Genomic DNA, 26,108 nt, shown 5'->3' on the forward strand with positions numbered 1-26,108 from the left:
TGTTTGTACTGCAATACAAAAATCACTTTCTTAATAAGTTATACTTTTTTTTTTTTTTTTAGCAATTGTAGATCTTATGCACATCAGCCGTCTTTAGAATTTTGTATTTGAACTTCCGTTTTTGTGTAGCTTTATAGCATCGCTGTTAAAGCTGGTGAAGTGGCTTTACTTATTGTAGAGTTAACAAAAGTTATCATGTGCATTTTAATGTTTGAAGCTGATGTCCTAACAAATGTCAGTAGACCGGTAAGATTTTAAAACGAGCGGTTCATTCAGAAATTCGTTCGACCTGGCACGCTGCAGAAACACAGGAAGACAGAAATCAGTAATGATAACTCATCAGCAGGCTACTCATCAGTTCGTGAGTATATGATTCATTAAATGAATCACTCAAGAGTCACTTGCGTGTCAAGCTACAGGTTGTGTGTTTGCTTTTGCTTGCATCTCGCGAGGATAACAATATGAAGGCGTCTTTTAGCAATTATTTTATGGTAAAAAACGATCTCTGTCTGCACACTATTTTCAATATACAAACACATTTACAGCTCGAGTAAAATATGAGCTCTTTTGCTTAAAATTCAGCACCGTGATTCAGCGCCGCCAAGATTCACTTGTTCCGAAACGAAATGCTTTTATTTTCATGGAACACAAAAGTTAAAATTTTTGAAGAACAACTTGCCAGTTCGTTGAGTCAGTTCGTTGAGACCTTGCGTGTCACGCTCCAAAAATATTCTAGAACACTCCAATAGCCTAGGGACGTTGTAATTAGATTTTTGGAGCTTGACAGCCTGTGATCACCGTTAACTGCTGTTCAGGAGTTTCATAACGCTTTGACACCAAATAATAACAGAATTGAAATTTGTAGGTATCCAGTTCTCAGAACCTTGAGCAATTGCTAACATTCTGGCGCAGTTATTAAAGAAGTCGTGAACAAACATTCTTCCGGTAGGCCTAATGTTAATAGAATGTTCGTTCAACGTTATCCGGTCTTTAATAACGTTCTTAAAACGTTAGCACTAAAACATTAGGCTATTTATATAGGCTATCGTTTATGAAATGTTCTTCTTAAACATTTTAGTTGGACGTTCAACAAAGATGGTTTTTAAAGAGCAACATTCAAGAAACATTCCCATAAAGCTGTCAAATAGAAAGTTCCCCTTGTTTCAATGTTCACATAACCAAAGAAAAAAAATTAAAAAAATGTACATGGATGTTTTAAAAAGTCAGAGATCATCCAGAAATAACATTTTCATAACTTAATAAGAACTTTAGCAAAACGTTCTTAAAACATATTTTGTTAACTATGTTCCTTTAATACACAGCATAATATCTGAAAACAATCTTCTTAAACATTTTTGCCTCTGAGGTAAATTTATCTTGTTTTATGCAAGTTTTTATTTTTTTCTGGACAACATAATACAATTACTTCTTTAGTAGGAAGAGATTTGGTCATATACTGTAATGTGCCAAAATATAGGCTAATTAAAAGACTTGTCATAGCACTTGCATATTATTGCTCTTTTGTTGGTTTTGATTGCTTCTATTGTCATCATTTGTAAGTCGCTTTGGATAAAAGTGTCTGCCAAATGATTAAATGTAAAATGTCAAACCTGACCATAGGAAGGTCAATGGATTTGAACTTCATCAGCATGACTATAGGAAAAAGTTTCCTCTCTCGTGTAACATCAGCTGTTTCTTAACATTTGTTATAGTGGCGGCCTGCTATTTTTTCCAAAACAAGTTAGAGACAGTGACACAGTGTTCACTTTTGATTACGATCTTCCTTGTTGCAGTCATTTCAGATATGATTACTCTTCCCTGTTTCTGAGCCATCACAGATGCTGCCCAGCAGGTATCGGCGAGGCCCAGACGCCCATATTCCCTCATGACAACCGCTGCTGATTCAGCTGCCCGGCGAGAGGAGACACATATCATCCCTGACAGCACAAACACACCTCACCTTACTGAACACCGCCTCTCTCCATACTTTAGTTTCAATGAAGCCAAAGTAAGTTTATCGCTTGTTTGTTTGGTTTGTTTATAAAGAGCTTAACTTAGAGTCTAGACAGAACTGTTGTCATAAAACCTGTTAATTTGACTTTTTATGGCATCTGTGCACAATATCAGATGAAGAAAAATGAGTTCCCACACTGTCTGAAAAACATCTCAGTGGGTTTGAATTAACGATAAGCATCTAATGAAGCCTTGCAAAGCAAAGAGGTGGTGTCGCTCTCCTTTCCAATTAGCCGTCTGTGCGACTTCCTGGCAAATTAGTTTCCTCGCTGCAGCTCAGACAGTTCCGGTGGCTTCTGCAGAACTTGGATTGGCTTATGTGTGTGTGTGTGTGTGTGTGTGTGTGTGTGTGTTCAAGGCAATCTGCTTGCGACTAGCATGGAATAACAAATTCCCACTTTAAGTATTCAAGGTCAGGACCAATTAAGTTCTTAAAGGTTCTTCAAAATCCCATCACTGAATTACAGATTTAAAATGGCAAGATTTATGTGAAGGTTTTGGAATAATACCTTTTCCAGAGATTAGTTTTGCTGCTCTACATTTTTAAATCCAACCACAGTGAAGTAGGAGACATATTTGGTTCAATTTTTACTTTTTATATTGCATCTTTACAAATGGCATCATTAACTTTATATACATTAAACATTTACATACAAATACAAAACTAGAAATTTATAGCTGGATCTCTAAAATAAAAAAGACAAACAATATATGGCAAGAAAACAATGCTAAAGTTGATATTGTTAATTTTATACAACATATGATAAACTGGATTCCTCTGTCTGAGCACCCACATAAAAACAGAAAAATATTAGCAAAAAAGGGTATATTTTGATTTTTAGAAAACACTAAAATCAACATGATTTCTGTAAAATAAAACCAATTTTTGGTGTCAGAGTGAAAACAAATCAGACATAGATATTACTGACAAAGCTGTTTTTGTCAGCTTTGATTGTAAACCAATCCAGATCTACAAAGTACATTTATTAGTGAACATTAGATTAATAAATAAAACACATGCATGTTTTGCTGCAGATTTCATTTGGGGAAATGACAACTTTACTTTTTTTTTTTCCTTCACAAAATGTAACACTTTTCAAAACACATTTATCTTAGAGTAACATTGCACGTTATAATAAATAATATTCTTTCAAAGACGACAAAGGAAAAGACGAGAGAGATCATTTATTCGGACTATAAATGTATAAATAAAAAAAGGCAAAAAATGTATAAATAAACATCTACAACAATAAGCATCTTCCACGCGTCTGTGGAAAATAAATAAGAGTACACGTCTGTACAACATGAACACGACTCTGTGCTCAAATGGAGTCCTGCTGTTGACGGTGGTTTATCCAGTCAGTAACAGAGATACATGGCTATAATCCATGTAATCTTCATCATCCTCCTCTTCATCCGTCTCTTCAGAGAGAGCTACGGAGGAATATAGCAGCTGTTGCATTAGTATAAAACACAACAGCATTCAGACACAGAGTCTTACTGCATCTTTCTCCCAAAGCATCTCTAACTGATGCTTTGCAATTCACACAAGGTTGTGGGATCACAGCTCAGAGAGGAACGAGAGGGTGGGATTGAGTTTCTCTGTGGAATGGCGCCTTACCGCTATCTTTTATTAGCGGGACAATTTCTTGTATTTGTCATTGTATAAAATAAAATAAAATCAAGCAAAGAGACACTACGTAATCCCTTCTTATAAACAAAAATATCGCTGTTTGGAAGATGACTCTTCAATACCACACACAGACTCGGCCGGGTGAAATATGGTTCTACTTTAGGGCATTAACAACTGATCATCTAAACATGTTCCTACTAAACATAAAATCAAAATTTTCCCACATGAGATTTGTTATGTCCCACATTTTAACCATTATAAGAAATGATATTTTCTAGAAACGTGAAGAAAGTCCTTTCTTCTAGAGGAATAAGTGTCATTAAAAATACTTATAAAACACAGAATATGGTTAGAAAAATAATTTTTTTTCACATTACGCAAAATGGACATAACAAACCGACAGTGAAAAGATGGAGTTTCCCTTTATTACACATAGACAATAGACAAAGGTGTTAGAGATGTTAGCTGGGGTCGGAAACGAACGTCCGCAGACAATATTTGTCTCTCGGAATTGATTTTCTGTGCATATAAAACACAGCATACTGACCATTTCAAAAACTGCAATATATATCTATATATTAAAATACACATTTAAAAAAAACTTTCTGCCCCCGTATAATTTATATTTCCAGGGCATTTTTTGTCACTTTCGCAACTGGTGAATTTCTGACCGTGCACCATAATGGCACCAGGTTCGCTTTTCTTTGTCCATCACAGAGCAGGTCAGCCTGCCATAGAGCAAAAACAACAAGACGATTCACAAACAGAGCACGCTAAGTGAGTTTACGTCCCTATGCACTTTCCACATGATACCATCAGTCACGTTTCTGTCTCTGATGCGCAGACAGTGAAACAAAATCAGATGAGCAGCATGTTCAAAACTGTCTCGCATCCCAAACGGAAATCCTTCCAGGCTTGACCTCAAAGATTTTGGCTTAACACCTCATCGATAGATGAGCAGGGGACAACTGCACTGTCCCGGACACTTCTAACATCTCATCGCCACTGAGTTAAGTCTTTGCGAGAGGAAGCCGACACAAGGGCTAATACACACTCTCTCTCCAACAGTCCTTATGTTCCTTGTGGGGGCAATGGGAGGGGCAAGAAAGAGGGGTGTTTTCGGCAGGGGGAGGGAATGCGGGACATGGGTGCGGCCAGGTTTAGCATCTACTACTTACAGTTGCAGGAGCCCGAGTGTTTGACTTCCAGGACAAGACCCAAAGAGCAGGCGGCCTGCCTCATGGCACACTCGCTCGGGTAAGTGGCATTGTCGCTGGCGCAGACGCTGTCGCCTGGACGACTCTCGGGACAAGTGTCCTCGCATACCACACAGCGTCCCTGTCCCGTCCGCTTGTCCCACAGACACTTTCGTCCCTCCCGGCATTTGATGTCTTCACAGGACCTGGCGTCTGAGGACGATGTGGAGTAGACAAAGAAAATGAGAACTGAAGTTTTCCCTTTACTGTATGTAAAACCACTTTTCAAGCCCCTTTCGGCTGTTAATTTTAGTCTTATTTCACTCCATGTGGTTTGAGGAGGTATTAAATAACGCAGAAAAGCAGCAACAGTCAAAGCTACCCATGTGAAACATGAATATGTTATTGCAACAGAAAACAGAGTAATGAGAACCACATGTTTAAGAGAGGATTGTGCAAGCACAAGATTTTGTCTTATTCTCACCTATGCATTTCCCCTCGTAACCGACTCCAATGGACCGTCCCATGATGCACGTTGCCCTTCGGATATGGCAGGCGCTGGCGTACACAATCCCGTCGTTCCCGCACAGGTGCTGATCCGGTGAGGTCACCTCAGGGCAAAGCCGGTTGCAGGTCACACAGTAGGCGTTGTTGGTCTGGTCCAGTACACACGTTGAGCTTCCAGGACAGCGCACATCATAGCATGATTCTGTATGAAAATAATAATCCATCAATGCTGGCAGCTTCTGTTTAACAACCTTTTACACCTGGTTACGTGATACTGATTTGAAACTATAGCTTTATATTTTGTCAATGCATAAAAGTGTAAAATTCCATTCTCTCTATATATATTTTGGTAGGCATATTATTTTTATTAAAAAGACATGAAATAATGCATGTTCGTTCAATTACTAGCAAGTTATCATTCAGTTCCTTTTAAATGCATTTTATTTAAAGAACTGAGAATCGAGCCTTAGTTTTAGACTCCAGGCTTGACCTCAAAGATTTTGGCTTAACACCTCATCGATAGATGAGCAGGGGACAACTGCACTGTCCCGGACACTTCTAACATCTCATCGCCACTGAGTTAAGTCTTTGCGAGAGGAAGCCGACACAAGGGCTAATACACACTCTCTCTCCAACAGTCCTTATGTTCCTTGTGGGGGCAATGGGAGGGGCAAGAAAGAGGGGTGTTTTCGGCAGGGGGAGGGAATGCGGGACATGGGTGCGGCCAGGTTTAGCATCTACTACTTACAGTTGCAGGAGCCCGAGTGTTTGACTTCCAGGACAAGACCCAAAGAGCAGGCGGCCTGCCTCATGGCACACTCGCTCGGGTAAGTGGCATTGTCGCTGGCGCAGACGCTGTCGCCTGGACGACTCTCGGGACAAGTGTCCTCGCATACCACACAGCGTCCCTGTCCCGTCCGCTTGTCCCACAGACACTTTCGTCCCTCCCGGCATTTGATGTCTTCACAGGACCTGGCGTCTGAGGACGATGTGGAGTAGACAAAGAAAATGAGAACTGAAGTTTTCCCTTTACTGTATGTAAAACCACTTTTCAAGCCCCTTTCGGCTGTTAATTTTAGTCTTATTTCACTCCATGTGGTTTGAGGAGGTATTAAATAACGCAGAAAAGCAGCAACAGTCAAAGCTACCCATGTGAAACATGAATATGTTATTGCAACAGAAAACAGAGTAATGAGAACCACATGTTTAAGAGAGGATTGTGCAAGCACAAGATTTTGTCTTATTCTCACCTATGCATTTCCCCTCGTAAGCGACTCCAATGGACCGTCCCATGATGCACGTTGCCCTTCGGATATGGCAGGCGCTGGCGTACACAATCCCGTCGTTCCCGCACAGGTGCTGATCCGGTGAGGTCACCTCAGGGCAAAGCCGGTTGCAGGTCACACAGTAGGCGTTGTTGGTCTGGTCCAGTACACACGTCGAGCTTCCAGGACAGCGCACATCATAGCATGATTCTGTATGAAAATAATAATCCATCAATGCTGGCAGCTTCTGTTTAACAACCTTTTACACCTGGTTACGTGATACTGATTTGAAACTATAGCTTTATATTTTGTCAATGCATAAAAGTGTAAAATTCCATTCTCTCTATATATATTTTGGTAGGCATATTATTTTTATTAAAAAGACATGAAATAATGCATGTTCGTTCAATTACTAGCAAGTTATCATTCAGTTCCTTTTAAATGCATTTTATTTAAAGAACTGAGAATCGAGCCTTAGTTTTAGACTTAAAAAGTCAACGTGAAACAGCATTCGCAACCATTTTACTTCTCTAATGTGGTGTATTTCTGAGTGAAAAAGGATATTTAATGAAAATTTTGGTCGGAATTTAAATTTCCCATATCCATTGGGAATTGACTGGGTCATAAAAAGTGGGTGTTACATAACAGAATGTAATTTAAAATGCTAGTTTAAACCGTTCTTACATGATCCAATGAGATCGCATGGCCTGCATGATTTCACCGGAACAAAAAGTTGTTTCAGAGGCGGAGCAGATTAGTATTTTGTGAACATTTTAATTCTGTAATGTGACGTATTTTTTCATAAAACAGGATATTCAGCAAGAACAATTTAAGTCGGGACCTACATTTTCTATATCCATTTGGAATTGAGTGGATTATGAAAAGTGTTACGTAACCAAATGTAAACAAAAATGCAAGTTGGTTAAAAGCAATTCCTACATTATTCAGTAGATTGCATAGCCTACGTGATGTCACTGAAACAAAAAGTTGTTATTTTAGGGAAGTTATTATTTTTAAATATTTAAGATTGCAAAGACATTTTCTTCTTTGCAAGAATGTACACAATAGTGTGTAAGTAATTACGCATTTAAATTTCATTTGGACTTTGAAGAAGGTTTAAGTGACCGTACTTTTGCATTTTCCCTGGTACTGTGCAGTCAGGTCAGGGTGTCTCTTGCACTTGGCCCTAAGGAGGGCACATTCGTTACGGTATGTTTTCCCATCGGAGCCACACACAGGCCCTTTAAAGGTGACATTGGAGCAGTCTGGGGCACATACGCAGCGAGGTTTATTCCGCTTGTTCATTTTGCACCGCTTTCCAGGACCACAGTCCACATTATCACAAGTCTCTGTGGAATCAATAAAGAAGGCTATGATTAATTGACATATCAGTTCCGGACTGACAAATGATCACAATGTTCATATACGTTCCTAACATTTCCTGTCTGAAATCTTCATAGGCTAACAATTCAAAGCCTCTTCCAGATTATTTCCATTCATCCAAATGATGAAATCACTCTTATGTGGTACCTTTACAAGGTATGCAGTTCGGTGCACCGCCATTGAAGATCAGCCACCGGAAAAGCGTGTTATTGGGTACATCCTCCTCGGTCCAAGCCGTGCCTAGACGGCCACTTCTACAACAGTCTTCCCAACTCATCCCAGACATGTAGAGAACCTGGCATCTCCCATTCTTGCCCTGCTGAAGCCAGCAGTTGCCAGCTGGAAAGAGCCACTTTATTACGTGCTGAATAATATTCTGCTCATATATCACTCATACCAGGCATGTAACTGAATGTAGCTAACTGAAACCAATTAGTGCCAAGCAGAGCCTCAACTACTTTGGACACTGAGGGGTACATGCTGGATTTTTTTTTTTACCTTACATGTCTTAAATTCCTACTTTTGGTCCCTTCAATATCTGGTTACATCTTTTAGTGCCAAGTTACATTATGAAATAACCACAGATTTTGCTTGATCCAGGTAAAAGATTTAAAAAAAAAACATTTGAAAATGATTTCAAACGTATTTTTTAAAAAGGAACTCGGGTTTAAATTCCAAATGTTCAAAGAGTCTTTCTGCCATCTGAATCCACTCAAACTCTTAAGAAACTCTATATTGTGGTTGTGCAAGCGTTTTTTTGTGCATTGCAAGGCAACATGCTCAACCGTTTAGACATAATGCCATTTTAAACATCATAAATGATAAAAAAAATACCACACTTCCTATTGCACAAAGTTTGACATAACGTCTGAAAATATAAATCATTTCAAGATCAGACAGGAAGTGCCTTTAAAATAAATATCTACTGTAAATTTTTATAGGTGTCTCAAAAACAAGTTCATATAATTTCTCTTAGTTTTTACGCACGAGAGGCACCAGCGCGCAACCGGACCGTTGCTCAAGTCCAAATCAGTGCATGAATGGCTTTATCACTGCACAATATCCCTCATTCAGACTTCAGACTGCACGTGAAGGATAGATGTCACTTTACCTTGTACTTTCTGCTGTTCCATCAAGTGCGCGAACCATATGAGAAGCGCGATAACGCCCTGGCGGAGCTGCGGTAACTGTAGCATCCTCAGAAAAAGTGGAGACGCGCGTTGGAGACAGATGGACAGATGTTCTCCCGATGCTTCGCACTCACTGACTGTCATACACACGGAATCCGTCTCGCTTTTTAAATCTATATGGGGTCTCGAGTTGGATGCCTGTGGTGGGCGGTCTTCATACTTCATAGGGGGGGTGGGGAGAGCATTGTAATAGTTTGCCCACCGAAATTTATCAGGTGACATTTGGAAGTCTAGAAACTTTCTCCCCTCAAGAGCAACATTATGATTTGGGGCTGAGTTTGGGGGGATTTCAAAGAGTTGGAAAACAGCAGAAAAGTGATTTGGGGTCTGTTTGTGTTTAATGTGGAAAGAAGGCTGATTGTTACAGCATAACAGTTATTTGATATAAATATTTTTTCTTTCAACATATGCCAAACTTTGAACTTGAACTTTATGAAACAGAAATCAGTTCTGCAAAATTGCAGAATAAATACTAGTTTATTTTGATGGCAAAACCTTTGATTGTTGTAGGATTGAAAATACAAATGTCTTTACATATTAATAAATTGGAATGTGCCATGAGGCTAAAATGTAATATATCAAAATAACAGGGTTGAGATTTATGCTTAATATTGCGCTGCTCTCGAGGTCTTGACGCTACAAGGTATCTGTAATAAAGATTTTAATGTTAATATTTCTGCAAATATCCAGTTTACTTTTCAAACTCATGGTAACAGGGTTGACTATTTTAGATTGTACCAGCCAAAAATCATAATACAATATAAGATGATAAAAAATACAAGTTCACAATGATGATTACTGTTATTATGATTTATTTTCAATAAAAAATGTACGTTATTATACAGATAAGGGGAATTATAAGGTAAATGGGCTGATGCCTAACCTGGAATTTGTCTTTTTAATAAAAATGTGTGTGTGTGTGTATAGTGAGAGAGAGAAATTGTTCATAGAATTCTAAAATGTTGATTTGTTCTAGGCTATTTTTTTAACGCATATACTATTATTTTATTTATTTATTATTTTTTTAAATACACATCTCTTCTAGATTCAGTGTAAACACTATGCTTTGGCAATACATTGTAACAATTGTCGTGCCAACAAAGCACATATTGAAATGAATTGGGAGAGAGAGAGAGAGAGAATAAATACAAAATACTTTTATTCATGTATTTTTGTTCATTCAAAATGTTGCAAATTTTTCATTAAAAATTCATTACTTTCATTTAAATTTGCTAATACAACAAGAACTGGGAACAGACCAAAAAATAAATAATACAAAATGGAGAAAGAATACATAAAAATGTTTAAAAATGAAATAAAGTTACTGGAATTTTGCCGAAATCCCTAAACACATATAGTAAAAGTTATAGTCAGTTTTTATATAATGCACAAAATGCACCCTTTTCATTTAATCCTATTGGCTTATATTATGGCCTAACTAACAATAACGAGCTATTAGTTTACTATTAACTGGCAGTTTTTTAATTACTACACTCTTTATCATTAAAGCTGTATATACTCTACTGTACAGCAAACCAGACAATATGAATAGAGACAACAGCATTTCTGTGCCGTGAAAATACATATGAACTATTAAAATTCTCTGCTTTGAATGGATCCAGACACTTTTCGATCCATTTCAGTTGGGACGATAAGCGTTAATCTTTTGAAGTGGCCTATTACTGTGAATTTTGACGGGTAATAATAGAATGAAGGATACGGTTATTCTAATAATAGTTGAGACAGTTGTTTGGTCCTCCACAGGGTCAAACCTGTAAATATAGCACAACAAATCCTCCTTCAAAAGGAAGCAATCAGGGTGTTTCGTTACACCCCATCTACACTACTAGTGACGCGACATGACACGACAAACTCCTGTGAAGCTGCTGACGTTGCACTCTTGCAGTGTAGGCTAAAGCAATAAGCCCCAAGAAGCCGTGGTTTACAGTGAATTTATAACAGCTAAGGGGTGTTGTTAGGCACAACGTTGCTTAGCTTTTATAAAACGGTTATTCCATATACGTAGTAAGGTGTCACAAAGTAAAACAGAGCAAATAAAGTGTAATGATATTAATAAAAACAGTATTCTTCCACCAAACAATGTAGTTCCTCAGAAACAGTTGTGGTTGCAACAAAGTGGTTGCCAAGCAAAACACAAACGTAAACAAAGGTGTATGTTTGTAGAGTAATTTACAACAGCTTCGAACGTGGCTCAGCCAATCAGAATCAAGGACCGGAACTATCCGTTTTATAAGAGCATTTTAGTTCCCTATCGAAATGTAACTCCTGTTGCATCGTCGTTTGACGACTGCTTGGGTAAACTCCTGTTTACTCTATTACTGAAGCCTGATTGGTTAACGTTTGTGTAGCTGCACAAACCAATGGCGCTTGAGCCCGCCAGAAGGGGCGGAGTCGACCACTTTATAAGTCGGCTCGGAGCGCCATCTCATCAGAATCTTCTCCTTCAGCGACGAGACCATCTCTCCGCTGACTCTGCAATCAAGAAGCCGAAGAGGGAAGAAGCTCAGCCTGCAGCTTGCCACCGTAGAAGAGCCCCAGCATCGTGTAATGATATTAATAAAAACATTATTCTTCCACCAAACAATGTAGTTCCTCAGAATCAGTTGTGGTTGCAACAAAGTGGTTGCCAAGCAAAACACAAACGTAAACAAAGGTGTATGTTTGTAGAGTAATTTACAACAGCTTCGAACGTGGCTCAGCCAATCAGAATCAAGGACCGGAACTATCCGTTTTATAAGAGCATTTTAGTTCCCTATCGAAATGTAACTCCTGTTGCATCGTCGTTTGACGACTGCTTGGGTAAACTCCTGTTTACTCTATTACTGAAGCCTGATTGGTTAACGTTTGTGTAGCTGCACAAACCAATGGCGCTTGAGCCCGCCAGAAGGGGCGGAGTCGACCACTTTATAAGTCGGCTCGGAGCGCCATCTCATCAGAATCTTCTCCTTCAGCGACGAGACCATCTCTCCGCTGACTCTGCAATCAAGAAGCCGAAGAGGGAAGAAGCTCAGCCTGCAGCTTGCCACCGTAGAAGAGCCCCAGCATCGGAAGAAGCGAGAAGCCTTCCCCTGTGGCTATCCGGCTGGTAAGAGCAATTCCTGAGCAATTTCTCTGCAATGTTGTTGCAAATGTTGCACCGTGAGTGTAGCTCGTGCGGGGAATCCCTGCATGATGCAGAAGGGCAGTGAGTGCATCACCTGTCTGGGCAGCGCCCATGCAGAGACTGTGCGCTCACTGAGACGGAATGCTCTCACAGAGAGCATGAGTCTGGCTCTTCTCCGCTCGTGAATCGCCTTCTTAAATGAAGGCAGCCCCGCTCTCCCGTTTCTCCTCTGTCAGCGAGCTCGGAGAAAGAAACTGCATCGCTCGTGGATTAAATGAAGATGGCCCTGCCTCCCCTGCTCTCACGTTTATCCCCTCCCAGAGGCCGGAACTTCATCAAAGAAAGCTCACGCTCGCTCTCCATCCCTCCATTCAACACTGAGTGATGGAAATTCTATTCAAGCTGGGCACATCCTTCTCATTCAGCGCGTGCCCAAGCAAACTACCACTGTGATAGTGGACCCACAAGAGTAATTCTCCTCTCCTGCGAATGCCAGTTCCCCGCCCCCGTGCCGTGAACTGCCATTAGTAGGAAAGTAACCGCTTGCCGCCTGGCTTTTTGCTTGGAAAGCCATCCCCTTTCTATGGATTCTAAAAACCATGGAACGAGGTTACTCGCTCCAGTTCGCTCGCAGGCCACCTCGCTTCAGAGGTATTATTCACACTTCGGTACAGGACAATGCATGTTCTTCGGTTCGAAGTACATACACTGCTTGCAAAGGTGCCGCGGAAACGGTCCCCTTAGCGAACAGCGAGTCAGGTTTTTACAGCCGTTACTTCCTCGTTCCCAAGAAAGACGGTGGGCTCAGACCAATACTCAATCTCAGACATCTGAACCGGGCCCTCATGCGACAGCTTTTCAGAATGTTAACTTAAACAGATCCTCACGCAAATATGCCCGGGGACTGGTTTCTGTCGGTGGATCTGAAAGATGCTTACTTTCACATCCAAATAACGCCCCGTCACAGACTGTTCTTGAGATTCGCTTTGAGGAAGTGGCCTATCAGTACACGATCCCTCTGTTGGACTGTCCCTGGCCCCTTGCACTTTTACGAAGTGCGTAGACATGGCTCTTTCCCCTCTGAGACTGATGGGAATCCGCTTTTTGAACTACCTCGACGACTGGCCGAATCAGAACGGGAACTTTTCGCTCACAGGTTGTTGTTGCTCAACCACCTTTCTGGGAACAGTTATAGACTCTGTGAAAATTCGAGCTTGGATTACACCGGAATGCTCCCTGAATATTCAGCGAGTGACGCCGTCATTCAAGCCAGGGTCTGCACGTCCCCTCAGGGCATCCGGCCCCTTCAATATTGGCTAAAAGCCCACATCCTGTCCCACGTCTAGCGCCTGGGCCGCATTTATGTCAGGGTAACCCATCGCTGTGTCAAAGCTGTGGCCCCTTGGACAACTTCCTGCCTGTTTCTGTCAGGCGTGCAGTTGGGAATGACCTCCAGAAGGAACGTGGTCACGATGGGTGCCTCCAGCTCGGGCTGGGGCGCTCTGTACGAGGGCAATCCGACGTACAGCTCCTGGTCGACCCACGAGCAACGCCTATATATCAACTGCCTCTAAATGATGGCTGTTTGCTGGCCCTGAAAACCTTCCTGCCAGCCTTAAAGACCACGTCCTGGTCCACTCGGACAACACGACTGTGGTAGCCTATATCAACCGCCAAGGCGGCCTCAGGTCACGTCCCCTTCTCAGGATGACTCGACGTCTCCTACTTTGGGCACAGAGAAAACTCCTCTCACTACAAGCGGTTCATGTGCCGGGCAGACTAAACCAGGAAGCAGATATGTAGCTCTAGGGGAGTGGAGGCTACATCCCCAGATGGTTCAGATGATCTGGTCAGTTTTCGGCAGGGCAAGAGGTCGACCTCTTCGTCTCTGAAGACAACTATCACTGCCCAACCTATTTTTCAAGACAGCGGGATGCTCTGGCCCACGATTGGCCCTACACCCATCTGTATGCCTTCCCTCCGATCGCCCTGCTACCCCAGGTTATCAGGTGAGTCAGGGACATAAAGTGCTCTCTCCTCCTCGTGGCCCCTCTCTGGAGGTACCAAGTCTGGTTTCCAGAGATGATCCAGCTGCTATCTGCAGTGCCGTGGTCAATACCACTGAGGAGAGACCTTCTCTCGCAGGTGCAGGGCAAGATTTGGCATCCCCAGCCGGAACTGTGGAGCCTTCATGTCTGGCCACTCGACGGGAGTCTAGCCAACTCCCAGAGTCACTAATACCATTTTAGAGGCTAGAGCTCCGTCTACAAGGCGCCTCTATGCCCTCAAGTGGTCAGTCTTCAGTGACTGGTGTTCAGCACGGAACCAGGATCCGGTATCATGTGATGTGTCCCACGTGCTAACCTTTTTGCAGGAGCTGCTGGATAAGGGGTGCACCCCTTCCACGCTCAAAGTCTATGTTACTGCCATCGTGGCGGATCATTCTCTTGAGGCTGGCCGGACAACTGGCAGGAACGGCTTGGTTGTTAAGTTTCTTAGAGGCACTCGCTGGTTAAACCCTCCTCGCCCTAGGACGGTGCCAGTATGGGACTTGTCTATAGTCCTGAGAGCTCTCCAGAGCTCCCCCTTTGAGCCGCTTCAAACAGCCGGCTTAAGGGTCATGACACTCAAAATCGCTCTGCTTTTGGCCCTGGTGTCAGTCAAGCGAGTAGGGGACTTGCAAACCCTGTCTGTCAGTGCTTCCTGTCTTGAGTTTGGGCCGTTCTTCAACCACGCAGCAGTTATGTACAGAAGGTGCTCTCAACTCCGTTTAGAGCCCAGGTCATTTCCAGAGTCTTTCAGACAATCAGGGCAGCTTTTTGTGTGTATTGGAGGTCGCCCTAAAGGGCTGCCTGTCACAAAGCAGAGACTATCTCATTGGATAGTAGATGCAATAGCTCTGGCTTATGCCTCAGATGGCTTGCAATGCCCTTTGGGTGCGAGGGCCCATTCCACCAGAGGAATGGCCTCCTCTTGGGCCTGGTGCAGTAGAATCTCTTTTTGGGAGATTTGTGCGGCCACCGGCTGGTCGTTGCCGTCTACCTTTATTAGATTCTACAATTTGGACGTCCCTGCCCTGCAGGCACGGGTCTTATCCGCCTAATGCTTACTTTACCCCCACCGGGTGGGGAGAGTTATCTCAAGTAGATCTCAGAATGTTCTCGGGTCTCTTTGTGGCTCATGCTTATGGAGCCCTCGCTGAGTGTTCCTGGGCTGAGCTCACGGAGCAGGCTAAGTTCTGCATCTGCTTATAGCACGGCGCTACTGGATACGTTCCCCAAGCAGTCGTCAAACGACGACGCAACGGGAGTTACCTTTCGATAAGGAACACTCCGGTTACTCATGTAACCTCGGTTCCCTGAGATAAGGGAACAAGCGTTGCATAACTGGCCATGCTATAGCTGCACGCGAATCGATGGCTGTTGCTTCAGTCATATGATTCTGATGAGATGGCGCTCCGAGCCAACTTATATAGCGGTCGGCTCCGCCCCTTCTGGCAGGCTCGAGCGCCATTGGTTTGTGCAGCCACACAAACGTTAACCAATCAGGCTTCAGTAATAGAGTAAACAGGAGTTTCCCCAAGCAGTCATCAAACGACGACGCAACGCTCGTTCCCTTATCTCAGGGAACCGAGGTTACGTGAGTAACCGGAGCATTTATCATGTTCGCACTTGCAGTTTAGATGAGGTGTTCAGTGATGCAAATACTTATCAGACACTAGTACTTTATTTGCTACTAGTCACTATTTCAATACTGATAAGTAACTATTCCATTACTTCTAGCAAAACATTTTTGTAACTGAATTCGAAGTATGGATTTGAGTACTATGCAATAGATATATATACACAGATGCCTCATTAGTGGCAGTTTCTATTGGCCGCTATATGTAAGCTGTCCACCATATTGGAGCCAGTGTTGCCAAGTCTGCGATTTTCTCATGGAATTAGGCTACGTTTATGCTGTTGTTGCTGATGTTTTTTAGTCTGTGGGAATATGATTTTGGAGCGAACATGATTGCAACATGATTGGGTTAGTTTTGAGCTGTTGCTGGTTTTCTTATGCAGACCTGGCAACCCTGATTGGAGCGGTCAAAGTTAGTCCTTGAACACTCAAGAGCAAATTGACTGTGCATCTGCAACTGTAGGTATATGCATGTATAAACATCTATATCTACAATAGACTAATTTTCTGCTAAACTAACACAATACAAAAAGACAAAGGCATTAGCTAACACAACATTAAAAGGTTACCATAGTTTAAAAACCTGTAATATTGAGGTATACATATATAAAAACACAAACCAACACATTCTCACCAGTGAAAGGTTGTCCCATTTCTTTAAGAATTTAAATCTTGGTGTTTTTTTCCAACCAGAGACTGTGCAGTGTTGTGGCATCTTGGAAAACTCATTGATTTTTACTGTGATTGATGACACGTTGACTGTTCCAAGAAGGCAGACGCGTCGACATGTCTAGAGGGGTCAAATGTGGAATCTAGCTATACATATCTATGGTACTATGTATGTATACCAGTTATGGACCTTAATTGGTTTAGCATATTGAATTCAACATGGATGAAAATGAGGCTGTGAAGGATAAACATACTGTCCTAACAATGGCACACACTGTATAAAGGTCCTAGATCATGTAATTCTCACAGTTTTCAAACTGTTTTATGGTGTACTTGTCTATTGAAAGACATTTAATCAGCTGAACAATGGGTATGTTGTTAAACATTGCAGTCAATTGAACACACTGTACTTCTTTCCTTAGATTTTTTAATATGGTGCTACCCTGACTTAAGTTTATTTTAGTTTTACTAGTAACAATTTATTATGTAATACTTTACATAACTTATTTTTTTAGTTGCGCTTACTGGTATCTATTAACTATCTGTCAGTAGTAACATTTCTTTACATATACATATTGCACTCACTATTAGATTATTTTGTCTATTAGTAGGTAAAAACAAAGTAGTAAACCTACTGTTAACATAAAACTGATACTAGCTTTAAGAAGTAAATGTTAAATCGGCTTGCCAGATATGTCAGGGTTGGACGTGTTGCCCTGCTGTCCCTCTGTTGGAAAATTGGGAGAAATGCACGACTCTGCAAGTGTCTCCTACCACACGTTGTTAATAACAATGACTGTGAAACGGGGACATACGTTGCACAGCTGTGGTCTGTGGTTGCAGATGTCACTGGATTGATCGAATGCCACACAGAATTGTCTTACTGAACAAAAACAGCCATCGGCTGTTTAATAATGGCGAAACGAGCGTTTGATCTATTGTTTAAAAAAAAAATCCTGTATACTGATAGCTTTAATGGTTATATGCGCATAAGGCTTTACATGAGTCTAAATATAGTAACCTTAAAAGACAGTAAACATATATTATATTTAGGGACCTAACTATGTGAGGTTGGTGAATGGCTCAGTATGTTATGTGAATTTGGAGACATCTGCTGGTGAAGGGTGGAATGAAATGCAGAGCTAATTCTAGGAACGTTTAAACGTCGCTATTTCAACGATAAAAGCTCAAAGACTTAATAGATGAGAAGAAATGCGAATTTATAAGATGTAATTTTAAACATTCACAAGGACATTGAGTTCCGGAATAAACAGCGTCATATGTCTGTTTTCCTGTCACGAGTCAGCTGACCTGAAGCGAAACCAATTGGATTTGGGCTCTCAGGAAGACAAACCGACGCACGCGGCGAAGGGTTGAAGTTTACTTGTGTCCAGCCAATATACATACATGAATACCGAGGTAAGTCTGCTTTTCAAATCGTTTATACAATTACATTTTCTTATCAACCTCCTGCAAAGCGAAAATACAAAACGAATCATATTTACGTAACGTTAATCATTCGTGACATTCAGTGAACTTGAGTGTTTTGGGAAGTTTTCTCTGACCATGTTGTTCTAATAAATCTCTACTCGTTAAGCAGGTGTTGGTTCTGTACTTTGCAAAAAGTGCCGAATTAACGGGACTTAAAGCAGAAAACATCACGGTTCCGTCAAACATATCCTCTCTACAGCTGTGGCAGCATTTGGAGACCAGACATCCAAGGTGAATTATTATTTTTAATACATTAATAAAAAAAGCGCCCAATCAAACAAAGGAGATGTTGCCACTCAGTCCACCAATCAGAGACTTCGTTTATGCGTCGTGAGACTTCATAAAACTTAACAGCAATAACAATAATTGTGATAAAGTATTTTTTTTTTTTACATGTAATAAACATTTTACATATTTTGACGTAAAAATACTAATTATAGTAGTAATACTTATTATTAATACATATTTTTGATATATTTTTATGAAGTTGAGAGAATGTTTATGGCATGTTTATAAACTAACTTTCATTTTCATTACAAAATATATATATTAAATGTAAACACTGGACATTATATTTGCAGTGTAAATATTTCATTCATACTTTGCCCAGATTTGAAGTCTTTTTATGTGAAATGTATCGCTCTATGCACACTCTAAAGCATGTAAATAATGTTAAGAAAAACGAATTATCTACAAATTACTACTTTGTGTTATTTTCCAATGTACAAGAGCAGAGGTGTCCAAACATTTTTAATACAAACGACGAAAAATCAAGCTTGATTGAGGGCCATGGGCCAAAAGTATATTCTATTAAAATGTAATAAATAAATAATTAAACATATTTAAATAACATTTTTTTGAATATTTTATATTTTTAAAAATCATATTCATACATATTGTTGTTAACATTTAAATGCAAAGATTGCAACAACAAAAAAAAGATAAAATAGTAATAGAAATGAAGATATGCTTTAGTGGGTTTTACCACATTTTTTGTTCTCCTTCCTCTTGTGATATGGAATGATCCATAAATGCTTAAACCAGGATTCACGGGTCAAATCAAAGGTCTTTGGCCCCTGGGCTCTGGCTTGGGTGTTTTTGGACTAGAGCATCTGTTAATTTTTATTTTAATTTCTATTCGTTATATATAGTCATGTTTCATTCGGAAGATGTGTGTCCTGTTCGGCAGACTCTCTGTGTTACGGGATCAGGTGGTTCTGGCCGTGCGTCAGGAGTATGTGCCTCTGGGAGAGCAGCCCTTGACCCTCAGAGACGGGGACGAGGTGGCCGTTATACCGCCCCTTAGTGGAGGCTAAAGAAATTATCAAGGTGGGCATCAAATCCAACACCTGTCTATCTTTGTTACTGTATTTTATTTTTTATGTATAATAAAACATTATAAACACATAACAACGTAAGTGTTTCATAGTATACTTTATATTATATAGAAACCTATTTTATATATTAGTTTTTTTTTTGTACAGGTATGGCTGCAGATGGGGGTCAGGATCTAATTACACTCACTACTGACAAGCTTTCTGCTGATAGTGTTTCTCAGTCTGTTACGTGTCCCTCCTGTGGTGCTGTATCGCTGTTTATTGGTCAGTCTTTGTTACGCTGTATTTCAATGGATCATTGCTTCTGTTTAGAGTTGGCTTTCTTACAGCTACCTATTAGTTTTATATGTGATCTCCTCTTTCAGGAACTACCAGAGATAATTTTGAGGGGAACAAAGTGATCTGGCTTGAATATGAAGCATACAGTCCAATGGCAGAGTCAGAGCTCAGGAAGATCTGCCGTGAGATCCGGACAAAGTGGCCCAGCGTCAGACACATTAACATTCAGCATAGACTTGGGTGAGTCTCAAAGCTTGTTCAGATAATAGAAGTTAATCACTTTAACATCATTATATATCTAAAGGGCATTTTCTGCGTTTTCCCACCGTGTCCACAGTGTGGTTCCTGTAACAGAAGCAAGTGTTATTATAGGGATCTCGTCACCGCACAGAAGTGATTCCCTGGAGGCGGTGAAGTACTGCATCAACACACTCAAAGCTACTGTGCCAATCTGGAAAAAGGTCTGTATAACCATATAGAACATGAATAAGGTACAAAAAAAAGACCTTTGAAAAGGGGGTGCTTTAAAAAGTTGTCAACCTCAGGAGGTCAGATTAAATATTAAATTAGCTTTTTTTTTTTTTTTTACAGAACCATAATGTGGCACATTTTAAAATCGATTTGTATGATACTATTACTGACTAGTAATAAGCATTAAATATTAACACTAAAAAGACATGGATGATACAACTTTACAGAGAATACATTTTAATATAACAGCAAGTTATTAACAAGTAACTTTTGTTAAACTTACATTTGCAATAAATTATGGGCAATATTTAATTAATCACTTTTCCTGACAAACTTGGTAACAGGGTTGAATGGTCAAGTAGTGTAAATAATGATAAAATGGATGAGTTTTGTTTGTCTTCCCATCATAAGTGAACATGAAATGTTACTCTAAGAAAGGTAAACATTTAATCATTAGAATTAGTTAAATAACTGTTTTTAATACAATGATTTAAAAATAAATTCTGCATATTGTCAAAATCATGACTTGTGGTTGTAATTAATGGATATTTGATAAGATCAAAATCTGAGACAGACAAAAAAAAACAGACATTTCTCATTTAAAACCAGCTATTTTTATGCTAGGTAATTGTATGCAACCAAATAGTTCTGACAGCAAAACAAAAAAAAGTTATTTGTGCCTCTTATACTTTTAAGTATAATTACTATCTTTTAAGTTTTTAAGTAAACATAATAAAGTTATAAGACACTAGAGTCTACCCTGTTTGTGGAACCCTTCCGTTTTTTATAATAACTTGTAACTTGTAATTATTGCCATCAAAGTGTAACCATTTCTCTTCATATATTACATTGCACAATTGTTTGGAACATGTTTGTAATTATTTTGTACTTTTCAGGAAATATATGAGTCTGGGGAGCCGTGCTGGAAAGAGAACAAGGAGTGTTTGTAGCCGGATACTGGGAAAGATCCCAAACCAAGTTGAACCATTAACTAGCAAATGAGCTACAGTAAATCTCATGAAGCATCAAGAGGTTTTTATTGAAAAAATACAAAGCTCAAAGTTTTCCTGTAACACCTGATGAAACAAAGATTTTAATCAAAAGAGCATATTCTACTCTTCTCTTGAATAGAAAGTCTTAAAAAAAGTACCAGTGCAAAAACATTATGTAAATATTAAGGGAAATCGTTGTCGTTTATGTTGCCTTCGATAAGTCGGGCCTCAAAGATTTCCTAAAAACGCCACATAACAGCATCAGTAGAAGTTAAACCCTGAATTCATGTAGCAATTTACTGACAACACTTTCATATACATGCAAATATGTTTGACATTTCAGAAGATTTGACTACATCATATAATGCTTAGATCATTTGTTAATGCAGTCAAATAGTTTGAAATGTCATTATACATTTGCGGATAACATTAAGCTGTATTTTATGTTTATAAATGGCAAGTTAGTAATAAGAAACAATGCAGACAACACTTTAAAAATGAACATCTTGCATTATTACATAATTTGTTAATGTAAGATTTAATGTTAAGTTTTTAAAGTGTTTCTTATTACTAACTTGATTCATTTGTGCAAGTAGTCTCAATCATTTATTTTCTCATGCAGTGTTAATCCATTTCCCTGATGTGTTGCATACAGTGGCACTGCTTACTACTGGAGTTATTTGCTCATGTTTACATAGTATGGACAACAGTGGCAGCGGTAGAATTCACAAAAAACCTGCTTTACCAGTGTATTGCTGCTTTGGGCATAAAACATTTTTGAGTTTGCAATTTGGTATTGCTGAAATGGTCTCACTACAATTTTGTGAAGGCTTCTTTTCACTGATACTGTATAATTTGGAACATATGCCTGGTATGCTTTAGAATTTTGGGGAATTTTAGTACTCCAGTATATAAAATAAATGATCAAATTTGTTCAATTAAGTTAGTCAATGACTCAAAGGTCCATTTACATATATGCCACCAATTATCTCTTTAGGCCTAGTATGTTAGGGTATGCATACATCTAAAATATTTGGTATGGTGCGTGACCCTGTATGCACATTCAGCCCAATTTTTCTTAACCATTTGTGCAATGTAGTTATGGGGAGTCGACGCCTAAAGCTGATTCCTTGACTCTGAATAGCCATAGTCTTGGGGTCAACTCTAGCACAGGAATCGACTCGTTGTCGACGCCATTGCTGTGTCTGTAATTCCTCACTCATTCACTAGTCCCTATATAGTACTCGCCAGTTGAGTGCACTATATCTGCAAGGAGTGAACCAAATAAAGCCAGGAAATCGGACACTGACTGCACTGGGTTGACACAGAAACAACTGTCACAATGCCCTCACCCGGCCATTATATTAATTCGAAGAATATGTTCTCTCTCATTCATTTAACTCTGACATGGCTGTTGTATGTATTGGCAACAACTAGGAAATGGTGATACTCATAATTTCAAAGTACTGTCATCTCTAAATTGGAATTATTAGCCATGGTTAAAGTGTGTTATTTTAATGTTTAAAGTTTTTGTGTCACCAAAAAAAGAAAAAGAATTTAATGTGAATTAATATAAAGACTGCTATATTGTAAAGGTCCTTGCACACCGAGTTCGAAATTTTCGTATGCGATTTTCTGTTTTTTTCATATTCGTCATCCTTTCCTATTAAAATGCTTGCTACGGATGTGAAAACGCAGAAAAACGAACCTGGTCCTAATTTTTTTATGATGGACGAAAGTTTCGGCAGTGTGTAAACATGATTGACACAACGTGAGGTCATATTTTTTTTTTTTAATGTGCGAAAATTTCGGGTGAGAATTTTGGACTCGGTGTGCAAAGACCTTGTCTCTTCTTATTGCTGACCCTGTAAGTAACAGCGAGTCGATGGGGAGTCGACTGGAAAAACCCGCAATCGAACAGGGTTAAGGCTAGAAGGTATACAGCTGCGGCTACTGGGCATGCACACATCAATATAGCATAATTTTTGTCACACTGTACAACAATAATTACTATTTTTGCATTATTGTAAAGGGGTAGGTTTAGGGTTGGGGTAGGTGTAGACGTTAATAAAAAACACAAATAGGAAGAAAATTACATTTCATTGTTAGTTTCTGGTCGGAGCTGTATCCCTTTAGCCACATTGAATAGCCCTAGTACAATGTACGCTCAGCTCACACATGCACTTTGAATTTTTTTGCACTAATTAGTTTGTCCACAAGGTGGCAACACAGTCCCAGGCCATGGAGGAGACCGAACTAGAACAATAAACTAATAAAGACGGCAACAACAACAGACGCCCGCATTGACAAGTGCTTCTGTGGTGGATGGAGACCTGCAACTTTAGTTTAAATGAGTACAAAGACTCTCATCACAAATAACTTCTGAAGAGAAATAGCGCAGACACTGGACAAGGGTGACTCTTTCTAGTGCGCATGTATCCAGCGCCTGTGTTCCTACACACTATCAAATGGAGGATACTTTGAAAAGCTACACACAAAGAGAAGTATACTTTGGGCATAAGTCACAATACACAAAAAGATCTAGCTAAATACTAACTACTCAGAAAATGAAAGGAAGTGGTAAGACTGCCAAAAAGATACACCAGCATTCAAGTCAAGCAGAGGAAAAGACATACGAAAGATGAATGGGTTTTGAATGCCAATATTTGACTTGCCGCGCTGAAATCAAATCCATTTTTAAAAACCCAGTTTGCTCTTTCTAGCCCTTATTGCCAAATGAGTCTCAGCAGAATTCTTAGGGTGTCTCGCTGTTTTCCTGCAGTTCCTGATTTTCCGCTCCATTCTCCTCCGCGTTCATCATCGACTGATACTTCCTCTTGAAGAATCCAAGCTGAACGCAAAAAATACATGGATTTTTAAAGAAGACAATGACAAGATGTAGACCAAATAAACATTGAAACGGCAAAACAAAGTACCTTCCAAAGCAATGCGACGGCAAGAGCCAATAACAGCAGACCCCCGATAACACTTCCTATAATGGCACCCACTGGAACGTCCCCTTTAGCTCCAGGTTTGCTCACTTTGACTTCAACCTGCAATCAAGAGTTGAATTGTAAATTTAGCCTACATTGGGTAATGACTGCTGATCCCATACAGCAATTTTTATTTTCTGGCCAAAAGATATTTTAAATGTATGCAAAATATATGCTGTTAACAGTGGAACTCAATGAAATATATTTTTGAAATTGAAAATATATGTAGTTTTAAAGGGGTCATATGATGCGATTTCAAGTTTTCCTTTCTCTTTGGCATGTAACAATAATGTACATAGAGGACCTACAATAATGTTTTTTAACATTAAAGCATGTCAACATATTCTGTTACACCAAATACACAAAATAATGATCTTTAAAAAAGCATCATATGACCCCTTTAAATTTCACATACCAAAATATATTTCAAAAAGTATTTCAGGACAAGAAAATACATTTCCAATCTTACAGTAAAGGCTAAACAGTTAGGCTAAATGCAAATGTAGATGGAATAGCCTATTAGAGATCAAAACTAGATTTATAATGATTTAATTATATTAAATTTTATGTATACAGTATATATATATATATATATATATATATATATTGGAATATTATATATGTTCCTTGCTGATTTCTATTCAAATGTGTTATGTTCATGTGTTAGACATCAAATATTTTCTTTAATAATAACATGCATTTTCTTGGATTGAAATATATGAAATAGGGAAAAAATTAAATTTTATATTATTAATATATATATTTTTTTTCCTCCCCAAAAATATATTGGAAAAAAATATATTTACATAAATACATTTTGCAACATTTTAACACACACAGATGCATATATATATATATATTTTTTTTTTTGTATAGGATGTCACATATTTGAGGCAAAAAAAATTTTTTCCAAATGATTGATCCGGCTTGATTTGACTGTACCTGCAGGCGTTTCTGTTTGATGAACAGCAGCTCCGGTTGAGACGTCTCTATATCAGCTCTCACAGAGAGCACGGTGTACAGGAAATCAGCCTGTAATAAACAAACACTGTTAACCCCAATATTAGCCCAGACCGATACAAGAAAAGCACTGAAATGGGTTTATTTACCATTGCAAAGGTACCATTCCATATGTTTGTTGTTACATTCACATAATAATCACTCTTCTCCTGTAGGCCCTTCAGGACGCATTGCAGTGAGCGGCATGTGGCCGTTTTGCAGTTCTGTGGATGGTGAACAGATGATCAGTACGGATGGAAATGAAGACATCCTGTTATTTGTAATCTGAGACAGGATTAGTCATCATGCAAATCAACTCCATCTAGATCAAATTAAAAACATTATTACATAAATAATTATTACTGGGTTTCATACTTAATTCATTAGTACTTCCTTTGTGTGTCACGATCAATAACAAAAGCCAATGTTTTTGGCAGTCTTGGATTTCAAGATTTTTTTAGATGAAGATCCACAAGCACTGACCAGTTCATCTGTTCCTCTAAAACTCTCCTCTTTGAATCGGACCGTATAAGGTTTCTCGCTGATCTTAAACGGGTCGATCAGTTGACTATCTGTACAATGGATTTTTTCAGCCTGTTGTGGGAAATATCATGTCAAATCATTTCCACATTCACAGACAATGCGTTCGCTCATGTTTATGATGGATTGTGTGTGTAAATGTGAGGTTATGGATCCTCACAGGTGAGGTTTTAATGCTGGTCGTGTAGAGGAGAGGATTTCCTGCTTTGGTGCTGTTGGGCAGCGAGACAGTGAGGTAAACCAGGCTGACTGGGACCGTTCCTGTAGAAACCTGGAGAAATAAATACACTCGCATCACCATCAACTTCATTTTCAAAGCAAACCAACAGATGGTGGTAGAGAACA

At 39.5% G+C, this 26,108-nt stretch overlaps 4 protein-coding genes across 8 annotated transcripts in view; 1 reads left to right on the forward strand and 3 right to left on the reverse strand.

Moving 5' to 3' along the window:
- Positions 1-551: 551 nt before the first annotated feature.
- On the reverse strand, positions 552-9,279 carry LOC107744087 (follistatin-A-like). Of its 2 annotated transcripts, XM_016557567.1 has the most exons (7): positions 9,109-9,279; positions 8,145-8,336; positions 7,745-7,963; positions 6,600-6,824; positions 5,840-6,328; positions 4,206-4,566; positions 552-562 (listed from the first exon to the last, which is right to left on the reverse strand). In XM_016557567.1, exons 1-5 carry the CDS (start codon positions 9,269-9,271, stop codon positions 6,090-6,092), a joined length of 1,038 nt encoding a protein of 345 aa, XP_016413053.1. In that variant the 5' UTR covers positions 9,272-9,279; the 3' UTR covers positions 552-562; positions 4,206-4,566; positions 5,840-6,089. The 2 variants fall into 2 exon arrangements, with proteins under 2 accessions (XP_016413053.1, XP_016413052.1); XM_016557566.1 differs by lacking the exon at positions 552-562 and having other exon boundaries at positions 4,042-4,566.
- On the reverse strand, positions 3,145-5,783 carry LOC107744089 (follistatin-like). Its single transcript, XM_016557570.1, has 3 exons — positions 5,327-5,783; positions 4,825-5,055; positions 3,145-3,447 (listed from the first exon to the last, which is right to left on the reverse strand). Exons 1-3 carry the CDS (start codon positions 5,571-5,573, stop codon positions 3,365-3,367), a joined length of 561 nt encoding a protein of 186 aa, XP_016413056.1. The 5' UTR covers positions 5,574-5,783; the 3' UTR covers positions 3,145-3,364.
- An 8,556-nt stretch (positions 9,280-17,835) lies between the features above and the next one.
- Positions 17,836-22,667, forward strand: LOC107744090 (molybdopterin synthase catalytic subunit). Of its 4 annotated transcripts, XM_016557571.1 has the most exons (5): positions 19,397-19,481; positions 19,637-19,753; positions 19,855-20,008; positions 20,106-20,229; positions 21,136-22,667. In XM_016557571.1, the coding sequence occupies exons 2-5, from the start codon at positions 19,639-19,641 to the stop codon at positions 21,187-21,189; spliced, it is 447 nt and encodes a 148-aa protein (XP_016413057.1). In that variant the 5' UTR covers positions 19,397-19,481; positions 19,637-19,638; the 3' UTR covers positions 21,190-22,667. The 4 variants fall into 4 exon arrangements, with proteins under 4 accessions (XP_016413059.1, XP_016413058.1, XP_016413060.1 ...); XM_016557573.1 differs by lacking the exons at positions 19,637-19,753; positions 20,106-20,229; positions 21,136-22,667 and adding exons at positions 17,836-18,080; positions 18,259-18,383 and having other exon boundaries at positions 19,342-19,481; positions 19,855-19,930; XM_016557572.1 differs by lacking the exons at positions 19,855-20,008; positions 20,106-20,229; positions 21,136-22,667 and adding exons at positions 17,838-18,080; positions 18,259-18,383 and having other exon boundaries at positions 19,342-19,481; positions 19,637-19,716.
- A 1,178-nt stretch (positions 22,668-23,845) lies between these two features.
- The window catches only part of LOC107744091 (integrin alpha-2-like), a 30,631-nt gene continuing 28,368 nt past the window's right edge, over positions 23,846-26,108 (reverse strand). The window contains exons 24-29 of the mRNA XM_016557575.1: positions 25,924-26,034; positions 25,707-25,817; positions 25,334-25,447; positions 25,167-25,256; positions 24,168-24,284; positions 23,846-24,082 (exon numbers count right to left, since the gene is read on the reverse strand). Coding sequence (XP_016413061.1) covers positions 23,987-24,082; positions 24,168-24,284; positions 25,167-25,256; positions 25,334-25,447; positions 25,707-25,817; positions 25,924-26,034 — 639 coding nt within the window. The 3' untranslated portion in view covers positions 23,846-23,986. The remainder of the gene's footprint in view (positions 24,083-24,167; positions 24,285-25,166; positions 25,257-25,333; positions 25,448-25,706; positions 25,818-25,923; positions 26,035-26,108) is intronic.

The sequence above is a fragment of the Sinocyclocheilus rhinocerous genome, unplaced genomic scaffold (assembly GCF_001515625.1).
Source record: "Sinocyclocheilus rhinocerous isolate Xijiao unplaced genomic scaffold, SAMN03320098_v1.1 scaffold287, whole genome shotgun sequence".
Lineage (NCBI taxonomy): Eukaryota > Metazoa > Chordata > Actinopteri > Cypriniformes > Cyprinidae > Sinocyclocheilus > Sinocyclocheilus rhinocerous.